The following is an 18,457-nucleotide window of genomic DNA, read 5'->3' as shown; positions in this document are numbered from 1 at the left end:
AACTGTTTTCTATGTGAATATATTGTAAAATGTAATTTATTCCTGAGATCAAAACTGAATTTTGAGCATCATTACTCCAGTCTTCAGTGTCACATGATCTTCAGAAATCATTCTAATATGCTGATTTACTGCTCAAGAAAAATTTCTGATTATTATCAGTGTTTAAAACAGTTGTGCCTATGAATATTTTTGTGGAAACAGTGATGCATTTATTTTTTCAGGTTTTTTTGTTTAACAGAAAGTTCAAAAGAACAGCATTTACAGTATTTGAAATAAATTTTTTTTACTGTCACTTTTGATCAATTTAATTGCTGAATTAATTTATTATAATTTTTTCTTTATATTTTTTGTTGTTCTTTTTGTAGTATTATTACTATATAATTATTATATTGTTCTGAATTATTATTTTTTTAACATTAAAAAACATTCTGACCCCAAACTTTTGAACAGTAGTGTATTTTGTCATAAAACTACTACTTCCTGTCATTGTAATTTCAGCATCCTGGCAGCTGATTTGAGGCGTGTTGTGTTTGCAGGTTCATTATCTGGTTGAGAAGGGGGCTGTGATTGAACATGTGGACTACAGTGGCATGAGGCCGCTGGATCGAGCCATCGGCTGCAGAAACACCTCAGTGGTGTTGACCTTACTGAAGAAAGGAGCCAAGCTAGGTGAGACCTGGATCATATGGATCAAAATCTTGCCTTTTGGCAGTATATCAATGTGTGTATTTGCTGTGAAATGAAAAATATGATCGTTTTTTTTTTTTCCAATCAGAGATGATGTTGATTGAATAGTTATTGTAGCTTCAAAAAGTTTTAATGCAAGAAGTAAACTACAGTGAAACAAATGAAAAGTTTTGAATTAATTCACTGAAAGAGAGCATTTGTCATCGATAACATGAGCATGTGATATTCATGAGCCAATCACATCTTTCCTCCTGAAGCTCTCACATCACAGACCCTGCTCTGTGTGTGTGTGTGTGTGTGTGTGTGTGTGTGTGTGTGTGTGTGTGTGTGTGTGTGTGTGTGTGTGTGTGTGTGTCAGTCTTTCTCAGAACCAGCTGTTTCCACTGACTTGAGCTGATTTAACTGCACAAAAACAATCATACTGCATCATGGTCTTTGTATATGAATCTTACTTTCAGAACTTATGACGTCCAAAGTCATTTTATGCCATAACGCTTTGATAAAACATAAAAAGATGATTTGTGATTAAAAAAGTTATTATTTCCGCATTTTATGTCGGCCTTGCTGATGACACAGAAACTGCACTTCACATATAGCAATTAAAATGCATAATCAATTGATCATAATCATAAAAACTTAAATTAAAGTAGTTTTCAGCATAGCAAAAAAACAGCTGCAACAGCTTTATTTACACCAGTTTTTTATTTATTTTTTTTGGTCTGCTGAACCTCTTTGAAGCAACATTTTATTTCAGCTAGTTGAAACATTTCTTATTTTCAGTTAGTTTAACTTCTTGTGTTAAAATAACAAAAGTTGAAATAAAAATTGATTAAAACTAATTAAAAAAATAAAAATGACAAAAGACAAAAACAATGATTCAAAATATTTTTTAAAAACTATTATCTTGATGATGCAAAAATAACCCTGCTCTGATGACATACAGGTAAAAAAAATCATCTTAAATTTAAAGTTTAAAGGGATACTCCACCCCAAAATGAAAATTTTGTCATTAATCACTTACCCCCATGTCGTTCCAAACCCGTAAAAGCTTCGTTCGTCTTCAGAACACAATTTAAGATATTTTGGATGAAAACCGGGAGGCTTGTGACTGTCCTATAGACTGTCAAATAAATAACAGTGTCAAGGTCCAGGAAAGTATGAAGAGCATCGTCAGAATAGTTAATCTGTCATCAGTGATTCAACCGTAATACTTTTTATATCAAAAATAATGACTTTATTCAACAATTCCTCTCCTCTGTGGCTGACACAGAAGAGCGTAAGCCTCTTGCGTACTGCTCAGAATTGCCAAAATTGCACTAAGCTGTCATGGGGTTTGGAGGGGGAGAGGGGTTGTTGAATAAAGTCATTATTTTTGTTTTCTTCATGTACAAAAAGTATTCTCGTCTCTTCATAACATTACGGTTGAATCACTGATGGTAGATGGAGTATTCTGACGATGTCTTTCATACTTTCCTGGACCATGACTCATCCATATTTCATCCAAAATATCTTAAATTGTGTTCTGAAGACAAACAAAGCTTTTATGGGTTTGGAACGACATGGGGGGAAAGTGATTAATGACAAAATTATCATTTTGCGGTGGAGTAACCCTTTAAATTTGATTTTATTTTAAAATTACACATACACAAACAGTGTGAGCGTGACAAAGCTAGGTCATCAGTATCAAGCAGGCTTCACCAGACTAAGGTTCATGAGGGAACTGCAGGAGACTTAAAAGTTTTTGGGGTCCAGAACTTTCTTTCTTTTCTTCAGTGGAAACAAGCAAAAGCTCTGTGTTGGTGTAAAAGTGAAGCACATGTGGCGTCTGCTGTGGACGAGTGATGCTGTATTTTCTCTTTGCATGTCTCGTTCTGCTCTGTTTCTCATTCTTCTCTCTTTTAACTGCTTTCACTAAAACCCTCGTCAGGCTACAGAACGTCACCTTATGATCGAACAGGTACACTCTTTAGGTAACTCTATTTCATGCCAATTCCATACTTCTGCTCAGCTGTGATTTCAGGATCAGATTGATGTAACGCTCCACCTCTCTCTCTCCCTCTCTCTCTCTCTCTCTCTCTCTCTCTCTCTCTCTCTCTCTCTCTCTCTCTCTCCCTCTCCCTCTCTCTCTCTCAGGTAACGCAGCCTGGGCGATGGCGACCTCCAAACCCGACATCCTCATCATCCTCCTGCAGAAGCTCATGGAGGAAGGCAACCTGCTGTATAAGGTCAGGACAGACTCAAGTTTAGCCTAATTACACAAATATATTTAAAAGCCCAAGACTGAGATTCTTCAAGAGTATTCCAGACATACATTTAGATACGTGATATTAATGACTGAATTCCAATTAAAATAAAAATGGGATTAACAGTGAAAAAAAATGCAAGAGGTTGTGTGGAGTGAAAGAAATGCTTATTATAATTATAAATAATATTTTAGAATTTTTTAATATTTAATAAAATAATTTAATTGTATTATTATTATTAAAATCATATATCATATTATAATTATACATATAATTACTTAATTTAATTTTAATTTAATACTATACATGTATGAATATAATTTATTCAATGCAAAATAATATATAATAATTATAAATATTAATAATTACTCATAATTTATTGAAAACAACATTTAAAAGGGTAGATAGAGAAATGTTGTTTATAATTATTAATGCAATTTAATTTATTACTTTATATAAATATAATTATACATTATATTTATTTAATACTAGATAATATATAATAATTATATAATTATAAATAGAATTTACTCAAACGGAGCAAGAGAAATGTTGATTATAATTAAATGAATTAATATTTATATATATATATATATATCTATATATATATGGAGGATGGAGTGAGAGAGAAAAGTGTAGCATAATTTCGGAGATATTTGAGAGCTCAATGTTGAGACTGACTAATAATAATCAAGTATTCCAGAGATGAGTTTTGATGTGTGATATTAATGTCTGAACGCTTATTAAAATAAAAATGTGAACGATTATCTCCGCACACCTGATCAGAGTGCTGAGCTTTAATCCTGGAGAAACGGGGTTGGAAATAATGACGCATTGAGTGATTGTTATCAGAGCAGACGATGTGTGTGATTGATGAGCTGCGTCTCTCTCTCAGAGGGGGAAGATGAAGGAAGCGGCTCAGCGCTATCAGTACGCACTGAGGAAGTTTCCCAGAGAGGGATTCGGTGATGAACTCAAGGCCTTTAAGGAGCTGCGTGTGTCTCTGTACCTCAATCTCTCCCGCTGTCGCCGGAAAACCAACGTAAGACACCAGAGATCATTACAGACACCTGCTCTCACTCACTTGAGTCTCTTTTGTGCAGGCTGCTGGTTTTTCTGCAGACACATTTTCATATGAATTCAACAGGAGCTAGACTTAAATAACATTCAGATTTATAATTCAGCTATTAATGCTGACATCAAGGTTTTCAAACATCAGTCATCTGAAAATATTTTACAACACACATGGTAAAGTTTTCAAACACAAGGCAGTGTTATTTTAGGATTATTTATATACTATTTATTAATATTTTAAATTAGAAATATAAAAATATAACTTTTATTTTGCATTTTTATTTTTTAGCTTAATTTGTAGTCATTTTTTTTGTAAAATTTTGCCATTTTATAGGTTTTCTGTTATAAAATGTTTTTTTGTTTTTGTATTATATTTTTTTTCAGTTAGTTGCCAAGGCAGCATTTCTCATTTGTTTTTACGTTTTAAAGTTTACATTTGTTCATGTAATATTTATATTTTATTTCACATTTATTTAAAATGATTTTTAAAAAAATATATAGTTTTAGTCAACAACAACAGTGCAGGCTGAAAATGTATAAAAAAAAAAATCAGAATTTTATTTACAAATTTACAAATTAAAAATATATTTATAAAATTTAATTGCATTTGTTATTTGGACTTTTGCCAATCTGTTTTTGACAATATGTTTCCCTAATTAAATTATGGTCTACCTTATAAATTCTTAACATCAATTTGTATATTTAATTAGTAGTTTTTTTTTTGTTTTTTTTTATTTATTTTTTTTTTTTTGTGTGTTTTTTTTTTAGTCTGCTTAAAAATAATATCATTGCAGACTGGAAATGTATAAAAAGAGAAAAATACCAATATTTAATATACAATATAATGTAAATGTTTTAATAAAATATGAAATATATTTTTAAAAACATTGACTCTTCCCCTGTGCTTTTTGTGATATTGATGCTAACAGTGATTTCAACCTTAATTTAAATGATCAGCAACTCATTACAAATTTTTCTAATAATTATGAATTATTATTACGCTTCATACCAAGAATTTGTGCCGAGGTGTGCTGGTTCTTCTGGTCTGGATCAATCAGATTGTGGTTTTTCGCTGCTCGAGATGTCAGACACGGCAAGACGAGAAAGATGCGAATGACTCCGAGGGCCTGAATTGATTTGAAGGTCTATTCAGAAGTAATAGCCCAGCTCCAAAAGCTCTCCCGACACAATACAGAGCCAGTTTCCAGTCTGCACCTCTGATTGATGACAATGAACAACAGTTGAAGAGTTCATTAATTAAATCACCTATTATTTGGACCAGTTTACAGCTATTCAGCCGTTCTGAGAATCTGAATTCTGTAGCTCTGTCTGAGTGGATGATGGCTTCTCTTAGTTTGGTACCTGATGTTCACCTCACTCTCTCTGACAGGACTTTGGCATGGCAGAGGAGTTTGCAACCAAGGCTTTGGAGCTCAAACCCAAATCGTATGAGGCGTACTACGCGAGAGCCAGAGCCAAACGCAGCAGCAGGTGAGGCCATGATGCATCTTCAGATGCACAAAATTCAATAATGAGTTCAAAAGTAGTGTATTGTGCACTTTTTTAATTTAAAAGTACTGCTATATGAACACAAGTGCAATAACATTTGGTTTTGAAATACTTTAAACAAATAAAGGTGCTTTTTTACAGCAGTATTCCTTTTACATAGTAGCAGTTAAAATATCTTTTGTAAATCTCAACTTTTAACATTAATGTAATCAAATTAAATATAAAACCAAAGCTATTTGCCACTGCAAGGACATTAACATTTTTATAGAATATATTTTATAGTTTGTTCTAGAAAAACAAGTTATGCTCAGAGTCCAGATCCTCGATTATAACATTATAACAGGCACCTTCTGAGTAGAGACCTGCACGATCACGGGACACTTGATGGGCGAATGTGTAGAGACTCATGTGTGCGGGATAATAAGGGTGTGCTCACCCTTTTAACTGTTGTCATTAGTTTTTTATTTTTATTTGTATGATTGGTTTATTTTCCTGACACTTGTTTGCGTTTCCAGCCTTAATTATTCTTCCTGTTTTCTCTCCACCTCTGTCTGAACGCTCTGCTCACAGACAGTTCACCGCAGCATTAGCTGACCTGCACGAGGCCAGCAAGCTCTGCCCCAACAACCGCGAGATCTGCCGCCTGCTGGCGCGCGTGGAGGACGAGTGCAAACAGATGCAGCGCAGCCAGAGCAAACACCAGAGTCTGAGCAACCTGCCGGCCGACCCGGAGCACGCCGGTCCAGAGCGCGCCGATGACGATGAGGAGGAGGAAGAGGACGACGACGACTCTGAGGCCTGGTCTCAAAACATCTACTCGCTAAACCGGACTTCAAACGGCCGCTCAGTTTCACCGCCACAGAGACAAAGCCTCCGACATCAGCACCAGAAGAGCCTCGTCCTGCAGCCCAGCAAACAGGCGCAGATCGTCAAAACCAACCAGCATCTCGGCTCCTTACAGGCAGGCTCCACACGGCCGACCAACACAAAGAGCCAGTCGCAATATGCTCCGTCCAGCCCGATTCCCAGCCGCCACATATCCAGCGTGCTAAAGGCTGGACCAGGCATTGATATCAGCCCCTTACTGCCCACAAACGACGATGCAGACGTCCAAATGCACTCGTCTAAAACTCTAGAAGGGACGGTTCTTTCTGCGACTTCTGGAGCTCAAAGTCAAGAGCTGCGAAAGGACGCCAGCATGAGGGTCTCCAGCTCCACCAGCAGCCTGGCGTCCAGCAGCAGTTTATCAGACAGCGGGAAAGCGCAAGGCCCAGACGTGCGCACCAAAACCATAACAGACAAGCCTAAGATCAGCCAGACCGGCTCTGTGGAGTACAAACCCCGTCCGTTCATGGGAATCATGGACAAGACGGCTCGATTTCAGCAGCAGCAGCAGCAGCAGCCGGTGGCGTCTCGAGGCTGGCAGAGTCACTCCACTGAAGGACTCGTGGCTTCTGCGGGTCTGACGGGTGAGATTGAGTACGGAAAACCATCCGGAGCTTATTACGAGCCGCTCAAGGGTCCCGCCCTGGGCGGCCTGCGCAACGGGAGTCTGCATGCTAAAGAGTTCTGCTATAAAGAAAGCAAACCGGTTCTGGCCATGGCACATTCATTCACAGAAAGCATGAGCAAACAGCCCGGCTTAACTCAAGAAAACCCCACCATTCATGTAGCGGCAATGAAACCAAAGAGATCCTTTATTGAGTCGAATGTTTAGGATGTTCATATGCAACAACCCTAGAAAACACACTTCAGATGAAGTATATATAAATATATATACACACACTACTGTCCACGCAAAACGTTTAAGAAATTAATACTTCTATTCAGAAAGGATGCATTAAACTGATCAGAAGTGACGGTAAAGACATGTATAATGTTACAAAGGATTTCAATTTCAAATAAATGCTTTCTAGTCATCATAGGATCCTGAAAACAAAAAACAAATTCAACTGTTTTCAGCATTGATAATAAGAAATGTTTCTTGAATAGCAAGTCAGCATATTAGTATGATTTCTGAAGATCATGTGACTCTGAAGACTGGAGGAATGATGATGAAAATACAGCTTTGATCACAGAATAAATTTATTTTACAATATATTCACATAAAATAGAAAATTAATTTCACAATTTTGTACCATATTTTTCATCAAATAAATGCAGCTTTGGGGACATTTCTTTCAAAAACATTTTTAAAATCTTCCCCACTCCAAACTTTTGATCGGTATTATAAAGAATAGATATAAAAAATATATATATATATATATACACACATATACACAATCAAAAGTTTTGGACACATACCTATTCTCCATTTTACATATTGTAGTATAATACGGTTTCAAACTTGTCCATTTTAATTAAAACTTAAGTTTTATAAAGAAATTCTTATGTAGGCACAATGTATTTGTCTACAAAAGTTCAAGCCAAATTTCAAGGTTTTAAAGATCATGAAAGGTAATATAGTTCCATATATAGTTATATAACAAGATTTAAAGAGTTCACAAACACAATATTCACTCAGAAATATATGAAAACATGACATTTATATTGTGAAGTTCAGACAGTGCTCCTTGGTTTCATTATAACTGATTTATGGGTCTGTTTCTACTCGTGCTTTCTGTCCTGTGAACGTGGACAACTCCAGCATCCAGGATGATCATTTTGATTTTTTTTAAGCCCTTCAAAAGGGACCATAAACACCTGAAGTCACACTGATTCACAGACAGCACTGAGGATCCGACTGAGAACTGAACCTGTGCACAAGGGGTTAATGTCGCCTGACATTATGACAGCGATCAGACCCTCGACTATGTACTGTAAATATTACTGTAATGTGTATTTTTCACCTTTTATGTGAAGATGGTGTATTTTGACCATTTATTTACAAAAAAAAGTGCATTTTGTGTTTTTCATGCATTTTTGGTTGACGTGATGTTTGCGGTTATTAAACTTGTACCTGCTCTGTTTGTATGTTTGTACATGACATCTGAATTTGCCCTGCTTGTTATTCCTGTCTAGATTAATTTATTTACGGCGCCTCCTGCTTGCTATCTGTCAAAGCAATATATTTTATATAGTTATTTTTGCACAGCTACTTTTAAAAGAAATACGAAACTACGGAGGCCATCTGGGTGTGAGGGCATGCTAAAGTTTATGTGAAGGAAGTGGAGAAAAATAATAAAAGTCATAAGTTTGAGAGGGCAGATATTATTTGGAAATGTGTATATATATTATTTTTTATTGCAATTGGTGCCTCATGAGTTGTGATCTGTAACTGTATTGAATTCATTTCAGCCATGGTCCATTTATGGGAAATAAAAAACATCCCACTGGAAAACATATTGCTTTATTATTAATCACTACGAAGTGCTGCATTGTAATTTGGACAAGCTAGTTCAGATAAAAAATAAAAATAAAATAAATTATCATAATCTGGTGAACATCCTTTAATAAAGGGTCTGGACACATGCTTATTATATTTTATTTCCCACACTCCGTATTAAAGCCATCAACAAAAACAAAAATGTAGTTGTTCTTATTAATTTTATTTTTATTAATGTAAAAGATTTTTTTTGCACCCGGTGTCTATTAATTACAATCCATAAGTCCCGCTAGAAAAACAAAACCTGTCAAGATCAAATATATGTACACTAGCAGGCTTCAGCATACTTTACAGCCCACATTTAATATTACGTTTTATTTCTCCCACAATATTAAAGCCATAAACTGATGTAAAGTTTTAAGTTTTAGTAGTAAGTTAAAAAAAAAAAAAAGAGCTAACGCTAAACCTGACCAGTAAGCACAATTTTTATTTGTCTGCATTAATCTGAAGCATTAAAGAAGCTCATGCGAAGCAAAATCAGTCAATGTTGGTAGTGTTGTATATTTTATTCATGAGTGTTTGGTCACTGACATGTTAACTTTATGATGAAAAACCATGTGGAATCAACCATTAAAAGCTTTTCCCAGAATGCTCAGCAATGAGCTATTTTGAGCAGAAATGCATTTACGCAGTTGTATGTCTTTCTGACCTCCGCTGAAAGGTTTTATTCAAATCAAGGAGCATTAGCTTGACTCCTGCAGCACCCTCAGCTGAACAACACTGTTGAAGCCGTCATACAGACAGAGCTGTGTGAACTAGAAAAACAGCAACACCGCTTCGCTTGTGAAGAGATGAACATGAACAAAGCAAAATGCTTCAAGTTGTTGTAGGAGAATATACTGATGTCGTACCGATACTTGGATTATTATTAAAACTAATGTTGTCAATGAGAATGAATTGAGCATCGAAGACGAGACCTTTTTTAAAGATCCATGGAATCTTCCCGGTTCTTTAGATTATTAAAACGTTCTTCACATTTAGAAAAAATGGTTCTTTTAAGAACTGTTCACTGATAGGTTCTTTGGAGAACCAAAAATGGCTCTTCTATGGCGTCACTGTGAAAACACCCTTTTGGAAGCTTTATTTAGATATTTCTCAGAGTGTGTAAGAAAGTCATCCACCTGTGCATGCAGTCTTCAGTCCTGGTGATCGGCGCTCAGTGGCTGCTCCTCCAGCGCTGTATGGCCGTCTTCAGGCCTCTGTTGGGGGTCAGTAGTGTGGTTTGTAAAGGCAGGTTGGTCATCGGGCTGGAGCGGTTGGGGGTGTTGATCCAGCTCTCCATCGCCTCTCTTTCATAGGAAAATCCATCTATTAAAGAACACACCACTCAAACATGCATTGCTCTCATCCAGCGTTTTATGTTGTGATTTGCAATTGCTCAAACGGATTTAGTTGGAGAAAAATTTCTAGCACAAAATCCACCCAAAATTAATAAAAACTAGCTTATTTTTCCCCTCATCCATCCATGGGATACCCATAAAGGGCCATAAAAGAAACATTCTCATATATTACATACATATGAAAATATATAAGAAATCCTTTAATTTTGTTGTTCTTTAATGTCCCGGTCATGTCTTAACATATTAGATAAAATGTTAAACTGACAATATGCAAGTATAACGTTTTAAAATATATCATTTTGAAAATTGTAAGTAATTTAAATCCTTTTGAGTGCATTTTGTTTTTAGTGTCCAAATCATGTCTTAATATTAGATATGTTACACTGGCAATATAAAATGTGATAAAATACATCTAATAATAATAGATAAAAAATGTTGTGTGTATATATATTAGTGCTGTTAAATGATTTATCGTGATTAATCACATATATATATATATATATATATATATATTCAGTATATATACACACACACTCTCTCTCTCACACACACATTTAATACATACATAATACACTACATTTTATTATGAATAACAGAACAAAAAAAAGCAATCCTGCAATTTTCCCCGCAATTTTTTTTTCAAAACAGCCCTATTGTGCAGGAAAAATGGGAATCTGGCAACACTGGACAGGAATGACAAACACATTGAATTAAATTCAGATATTTACATCTGGATTTATCAGGACAAAGTACTTTGGATCTGTGTCCTGGACTGACCTGCAGCGATGAAGGGGTCCTTCATGAGCTCTCTGGTGATCGGACAGAGGAACTCATCAGGAACATCAGAGTCCATCAGTGAAGATCTCAGGTCCTTAATCTTCCTCAGGACTCGCCCCCGGAGACCCACCGACTCTACAGGACAGAGAAAACAAGCATGTTCAGCGGACCGCAAATCACCCAGCATATGCTGTGCAACATGACGTCGCTGTTTTCAGTATTGCTTTATGCTTCTGTGTATAACTCCAAATATATCTGGCCATCACAAGTTACCAAAAAACAAATGACAAACACAGTTTGAATCGCAAGCTTGTGAATGAGAATTGAATCAAATTGTGGAATTTGTGTCAAAACCCAGCCCTAATATATATGTGTGTGTGTGTGTGTGTGTGACACTGGAGCACAAAATCAGTCTTCAGTCTCTGGGATATATTTGTAGCAATAGCCAAAAATACATTGCATGGGTCAAAATTATCGATTTTTCTTTTATGCCAAAAATCATTAGGATATTAAGTAAAGATCATGTTCCATGAAGATATTTTGTAAATTTTCTACTGTAAGTACATCAAAACTTATTTTTTGATTAGTAATATGCATTGCTAAGAATTCATTTGGACAACTTTAAAGGCAATTTTCTCAGTATCTAGATTTTTTTGCACCCTCAGAATCCTGATTTTCAAATAGTTGTATCTCGGCCAAATATTGTCCTCCTAACAAACCATACATCAATGGAAAGCTTATTTAATCTCAATTCTCAATTTTTCAATTTTAAGACTGGTTTTGTGGTCCAGGGTCACATTTTATATTTACACCCTATAGTGCACCTATTGTGTATTTTTGCAGTGTGTAACACAGCTCTAAGTGAATGAAAACTTCCTGCAAAGTTTTAAATCTGAAAGTTAAATCTAAAGTTATTGTCTCTCAAAACAAAGAGTCGACTCTGAATCGTTGAAACGAGTCGTTTTTAAAATGAATCCCAAACCATTTCATGTTGACGTCAACATGAAACATGAGCATATTGTCCGCCCACTTGTTAGTCTTTTCCATTGGTCTGAATTCAAATGCAAATTCACTGTTTGCCACTAGGTGCTGCTTTTAGAACGATAAACACAGCGGTTTCCCTGGTAATGGCTGTAAACAATGCAGCACTGCGCTCACAAATGCTGCTTTTATTATGAAATGGAAATGAAATCGACTAATCACCACAGATTAGCGTCACGCAATGAGGGGTTTTCATTAGACAATGAAAGTGTTTTTTGACCTTGCATGCATGTTAACCTGTTGTTGGGGACTCCCAAAACCAAATTATAATGCTTTCATTATCCATAATAGGGGCACTTTAAAGGTGATCATCATACCTATGAAACCTCATTTCTTCATCCTGCATATCATATATGCCTTGTCCAAATACCCACACTTGCGGTCTTTGCACTTGACTACTACTATGACGTATTTCCTGTATTTGGCTCAAGTGTTCAACTGAGGATGAAGACCACAAGTGTGTGTAGAACTTTTCATTACCTGATGGGACACTCTTATAGTGTTGTAAAAATGCAAGAGTTTATTATTTTAAATACTTTTAAAATCAACTTCTAAATGTCTGTTCAGTTAGTCCCTATAACATGACACAATTTAATTTGTGGTGCTTCTAATTAAGTGATAAAAAGCAGTTGCAAATGTTTACAAAATAAATATCACCACTACTCATCTTTACACTAATAAAACGTGCAACACTTTGTTTTTCTACCAAATTATATGTAATATCTATTTATTATATTAATATCTAACTTGCACTGGAAAGGTTGCCTTTGCCTCTCGCGATTTATTTCCAGAACATCATGTTGCTTTACACTAAGCCTTGAATATTGGGTTTAGTGTGCGCACACTGAGCTTTGGCGTTTTTAAGACCTGCTGGGACAGTCTTGCGCACGCGCTCTCAAGTGGCCAAGACCGCAAGTGCAGGTATTTGGACAAGGCAATAGAGTTGTGTCTCTCACAGACAGCGCTGTCAGCGTGCAGCACCTGCCATTTGCAATGAAGAGGTTGCGGACTGCACGAGGAGCTGGAGAGAGGTGTGAGAATCGTGTGTTCAATCAGACGCTGCCCGGGATGCTTGTGTGATCAATATGCAGTCAGACTCTCGAATCAACAGCAGCAGCAGGTTCTGATGACTGCAGCAGCTCGAAATTCATTAGCGCAGAGCTCCAGCTCCTCCGGAGGACCCCATCGGACAACCACGAGACTAACAAAAGCATCTGATCGGCTCGAACTGCAGGCTTCAACCACAACTAATCAATCTAATCAACTCCCTACAGAGGACAGTCAGAATTAACCAAAGGCTGTTTCAGGCACGTTTGAAGCACGTTTTTTTAGGTAACAAGTTCTATGAAGTAAATTCATTAGTATTTTAATTATATATACACACATATATATATATATATATATATATATATATATATATATATATATCAATATATATAGATATATATACAGTACAGGTCAAAAGTTTGGAAACATTACTATTTTTAATGTTTTTGAAAGAAGTCTCTTCTGCTCATCAAGCCTGCATTTATTTGATCAAAAATACAGAAAAAACAGTAATATTGTGAAATATTAATACAACTTAAAATAATAGTTTTCTGTTTGAATATACTTTAAAAAAAAAATTATTCCTGTGATGCAAATCTGAATTTTCAGCATCATTACTCCAGCCTTCAGTGTCACATGTAACATCCAGTCTATCACATGATCATTTAGAAATCATTCTAATATTCTGATTTATTATGAGTGTTGGAAACAGTTCTGCTGTCTAATATATTTGATGAATAAAAGGTTAAAAAGAACTGCATTTATTCAAAAAAAAAAAAAAAAAAATTCTAATAATATATATTCTAATAATATATTTTCTTTACTATCACTTTTTATCAATTTAACACATCCTTGCTGAATAAAAGTATTGATTTTTATTTTAAAAAAAAAAGAAAAAAAAAAAAATTACTGACCCCAATTACTGACCAGTAGTGTATATTGTTATTACAAAATATTTATATTTTAAAAACATAGCTTCTTTTTTTTTTTTTTTTTTTTTTACTTTTTATTCATCAAAGTATCCTAAAAAAGTATCATGTTCTGAAAAGATATTAAGCAGCAGAACTGTTTCCAACTTTGATAATGAATCATCATATTAGAATGATTTCTAAAGGATCATGTGATAATGATCCTAAAAATTCAGCTTTGCATCACAGAAATAAATGATAATTTAAAGTATAATAAATTTTTTAACATTATTTTAAATTGTAATAATATATCACAATATTACATTTTTTTCTGTATTTTTGATCAAATAAATGCAGGCTTGATGAGCAGAAGAAACTTCTTTCAAAAACATTAAAAATAGTAATGTTTCCAAACTTTTGGTCTGTATATATATGTGTGTGTGTGTGTGTGTGTGTATATATATACACACATTTTGCATGTATATTATATAAATACATATCAATTATTAGAATTTAACTATTTAGTTTACAGAAAAACTGTGTAAATGGTTGATAATCATCACAATAATAATTAAAATTAGCTTCAAATAAATCAATTATTAAACTAAATAAAACTCTTAAATAATGACAAGTAAATAAATTGTATAAATTTTAATAAATAAATAATTGATTTGTATAAATGATAAAAATGGCATTTACATAATACACCTAAACAGTACAGTACTATAGAGAACAGAACAAAAATGTAATAATGTAACAGAAATTACATATTTTCCAAATAATTCAAATATTTATAATATTAATTTTTCCCCAGTATGAATTGGGTCTTTATTTATGGGTCAATAAATTTTAGAAAGGGGGTTCCTCGCTCAAGGATGATCATATCTGAGGGTCTATTGCATGGAATAAAAGTATAATTTGAATGACTTATGAAGAAAAAATGTGGTGTTTTCCAATTCAAAACTCAAAGCTACAGACCTGGAATGTTGTAAGTGGTTGTCAGGGTGTTCTGAGAGGTTTTAAGCATGTTGCTATGCAGTTCCCATGATAAATTTATGTAATAATAATAAAAATTGTAAAATAACTAATAAAACATTACATTTGATCTCTAGCTTTCTAGAACTAGTAGAGCATGAAGGACGTTGTCTGAAACAGGTTTGTGTGTGTTTCCTCACCGATGTTAAACTCAGTGGTCAGTGTCTCTGTGTTTAAGCTGATGAGTTCGGCCCCGTCAATGTTGTGGGCCCTAAACGCGTCCACCAGAGCTTCAAGTCCTTCATCACAGAGCCACTCGCTCACATCCTCCTCTGACCAATCGCTGACCAGTGTTCTGGAGTAACCCAGGGACTTCCTTCCTGTCCACACAAACAAACAGGAAGAGCTTTATTATCATCAGCCTCAATGCTGAACATCTCTTATTATATTCCAAACCATGTGTCTTTTCCTTCCTAAACATAAACAGAGCGTCTTGTGAACTATTCATATGCCTGTGTACACATTAAAAACATATGGCTGGCTTAGTTTGGTTACATCCTATATTTATCTATTTTAAATCTACTATATGTGACCCTGGAGCACAAAAGCAGTCTTAAGTCTCTGGGGTATATTTGTAGCAATAGCCAAAAATACATTGTATGGGTCAAAATTATTGATTTTTCTTTTATGCCAAAAATCATTAGGATATTAAGTAAAGATCATGTTCCATGAAGATGTTTTGTAAATTTCCTACTGTAAATATATCAAAACTTACTTTTTGATTACGGTAGTAATATGCATTGCTAAGAACTTAATTTGGACAACTTTAAAGATGTTTTTCTCAATATTTAGATTTTTTGCACCCTCAGATTCCAGATTTTCAAATAGTTGTATCTCAGCCAAATATTGTCAGATCCTAAAAAACCATACATCAATGGAGAGATTATTTATTCAGCTTTCAGATGATGTATAAATCTCAATTTCCAAATATTGACACTTAATACTGGTTTTGTGGTCCAGAGTCACATATTTTAATTACATTTGTGTATGCAATGAATATTAATCAAAACTGCATAACTGTATAATTTGATTACAACCAGTAATCGTATGCCTCGAGAACAAGATTTTGTTTGATTCGTGAATGTATCGTTCAGATCAGTTTTGTGAACTATTTCAATTCATTGAAAAGAATGAATTGCTTCTCAGTCTAGCATTGCACGTGTCAAAATCTGCCTCGCTGGTGTGTCAATATTTTTTGTTCTCTTAACAAACTCATCCTTTAGCTTTACCTTCAGTTTTCTGTTTTAATAAAACCGTGCATGTAAATAAACAATGTGCTTCTTTCTTTATTTTGTTTTATTGGTGAATGTTAATGGTGAGGAGCTCTTACCTTGGACTGACATTTTCAGTGGTTCAGCTGGAAAACAGAGAAAGCCATCAGCACAAATCAATGTCATCACAATCGTGAGCATTCACCTAAACTCTGATCATTGATCTGGTGGTCAGACGGTCAAACAGCAGTGTCAGTATTGATGTGTGGTTTATAGCTCAACACAAGCAGATGGACTTACATGCTTCAGCATTTCCATCTCCAATTCTCCAGATATTCACTGTCTTATCCATAGAGCCAGATGCAAACATCAGCATGCAGGGAGAGAATGCACATGCAGTCACATATCTACAGCAGAGAGACAGAAAAATATCAAAGAGAAAGTTCATTTAGTCAGATACACACTGCAGTGTAAATATGTGTGTGAATACACTGCAAAAAAAAAAAAAAAAATACACTTCTGCACATTACAGCATTACAAGAAGTGACTTTTTTTATGAATGAGTCACGGAATCACTGATTCTTTCAACCGATTCGATTAAAAACACTGATTCATCCAGGAATGAAACAAGCGACCGTCTATGAGAGTCACTGAATCATTCACGCAAATGATTCGTTCAAAAACTCGTATTTATTCAAGAACAAAACATGCATCCATCTTTGAGAGTCACTGTATCTTGCACGCAAGTAATTCATTCAAAAACACTGAATCATTCAGAAACCAAACAAGCGACTGCCCATATGACTGAATAATAAAATCATTCACGCAAATGAATCATTCAGAAGCTCTGATTTATTCAAGAATGAAACAAGCTACTTCCTATGAGAGTCACTGAATCAATCCTGCAAATAATTTTTTTAAAACACTGATTCATTCAGGAATGAAAGAAGTGACTGTCTATATGAGTGAATTGCAGAATAATTCACACAAACGATTCATTAAAAAACACTGATTCATTCAGGAATGAAAGAAGTGACTGTCTATATGAATGGATAATAAAAACATTCACGCAAATGAATCATTCAAAAGCTGATTTGAAAGAGAATGAAACAAGCTACTTTCTATGAGAGTCACTGAATCAATCCTGCAAATGATTTATTCAAAAACACTGATTCATTCAAGAACAAAAGCAACTGTCTGTCTGTTTTGAGAGTCTGAATCTTGCACACAAACGGTTTGTTCTAAAACACTGATTCATTCAAGAATGAAAGTTGCTGTCTATACATTAGTTGTTGAACTCTGTATCAGAAATCTGTATTAATCTGCAGTGTGACTCTGGATTCATACGAAGAGATTCAGAGACTCACCTGTCATGCTGCGTCAGAGTGTGTAGAAGTTCTCCCTGATTCTGTTCACACACACACACAAAGAGTTTCATCATGTGTTTGGGGCATTAGCTGCAGGTGACAGAGCATCTTAAGCACATACTCTGATCGATCAGTTAATGAACAGATCGAGTGTGAGACAGACAGATTTATGATGTGTTTCAGCACATACTGTATGTCATCCATAAACACATCCATCAAGCATACAGCTGATACTAAATAAATAAATACAAAATTAACAAATTCCATTTTGGCAAAGCATAAATGATGGATCTCTAAATCACATGGTTTTGGAATATAAATAATCTTTCATTAATCAAACTCTGGTTTATTTCCCAAACCTTTGCTGAGAAATTATTCTGCATATATAAAATGTTTTTGTGGTTAATGCATGACAATTTATTTTTTTTTAAATGCTTTACATAAAGGAAGTCCAATAACTGTCCTAGTCACATTTCTTCTTCTGTATCTGCGGTTGTTAATAGATGCATTTTGTGGTTTGTTAACAGTATTTTCAATGCAATAAACTCAAACCATAATAAAAATAAAAAAAAGGTGTCAATCACTCACCGCATCATATACGGTCACGGTTTTATCAACAGACCTGAAAATAGAGCAAAATAAAATCCATATTTACAGCATGCCGTGTTGCTTGTCACCAGCATCTGAGCTGTTGAAATCCAGCATGTTATGGATTTAGTTAGTGTTTGAATGCACTGCTGTATTAAACACTGAGATCAGAATCTGATGCCACAGATCCATCTGCTGGTCAAACTGCGTAAAACTAAATATGCAAAATAAAATATACTGTGTAA

General features: G+C 34.8%; 2 protein-coding genes across 2 annotated transcripts in view; one reads left to right on the top strand and one right to left on the bottom strand.

The window, feature by feature from the left end:
* The window catches only part of tanc1b (tetratricopeptide repeat, ankyrin repeat and coiled-coil containing 1b), a 164,534-nt gene extending 157,136 nt beyond the window's left edge, over positions 1–7,398 (top strand). Inside the window, 6 exon segments of the mRNA XM_042731899.1 lie at positions 537–669; positions 2,615–2,644; positions 2,821–2,912; positions 3,826–3,972; positions 5,395–5,495; positions 6,084–7,398. Coding sequence (XP_042587833.1) covers positions 537–669; positions 2,615–2,644; positions 2,821–2,912; positions 3,826–3,972; positions 5,395–5,495; positions 6,084–7,230 — 1,650 coding nt within the window. The 3' untranslated portion in view covers positions 7,231–7,398.
* Positions 7,399–9,008: 1,610 nt separating this feature from the next.
* Positions 9,009–18,457, bottom strand: part of LOC109048578 (WD repeat, SAM and U-box domain-containing protein 1-like) — a 10,178-nt gene continuing 729 nt past the window's right edge. The window contains exons 2-8 of the mRNA XM_042731896.1: positions 18,213–18,246; positions 17,625–17,665; positions 16,558–16,664; positions 16,377–16,403; positions 15,187–15,366; positions 11,016–11,150; positions 9,009–10,206 (exon numbers count right to left, since the gene is read on the bottom strand). Coding sequence (XP_042587830.1) covers positions 10,055–10,206; positions 11,016–11,150; positions 15,187–15,366; positions 16,377–16,403; positions 16,558–16,664; positions 17,625–17,665; positions 18,213–18,246 — 676 coding nt within the window. The 3' untranslated portion in view covers positions 9,009–10,054. The remainder of the gene's footprint in view (positions 10,207–11,015; positions 11,151–15,186; positions 15,367–16,376; positions 16,404–16,557; positions 16,665–17,624; positions 17,666–18,212; positions 18,247–18,457) is intronic.

Source organism: Cyprinus carpio, chromosome B9 (genome assembly GCF_018340385.1).
Source record: "Cyprinus carpio isolate SPL01 chromosome B9, ASM1834038v1, whole genome shotgun sequence".
Classification (NCBI taxonomy): Eukaryota; Metazoa; Chordata; class Actinopteri; order Cypriniformes; family Cyprinidae; genus Cyprinus; species Cyprinus carpio.
Note: the sequence above shows the minus strand (reverse complement) of the source record. Positions and strands in the feature narration are given on the sequence as shown.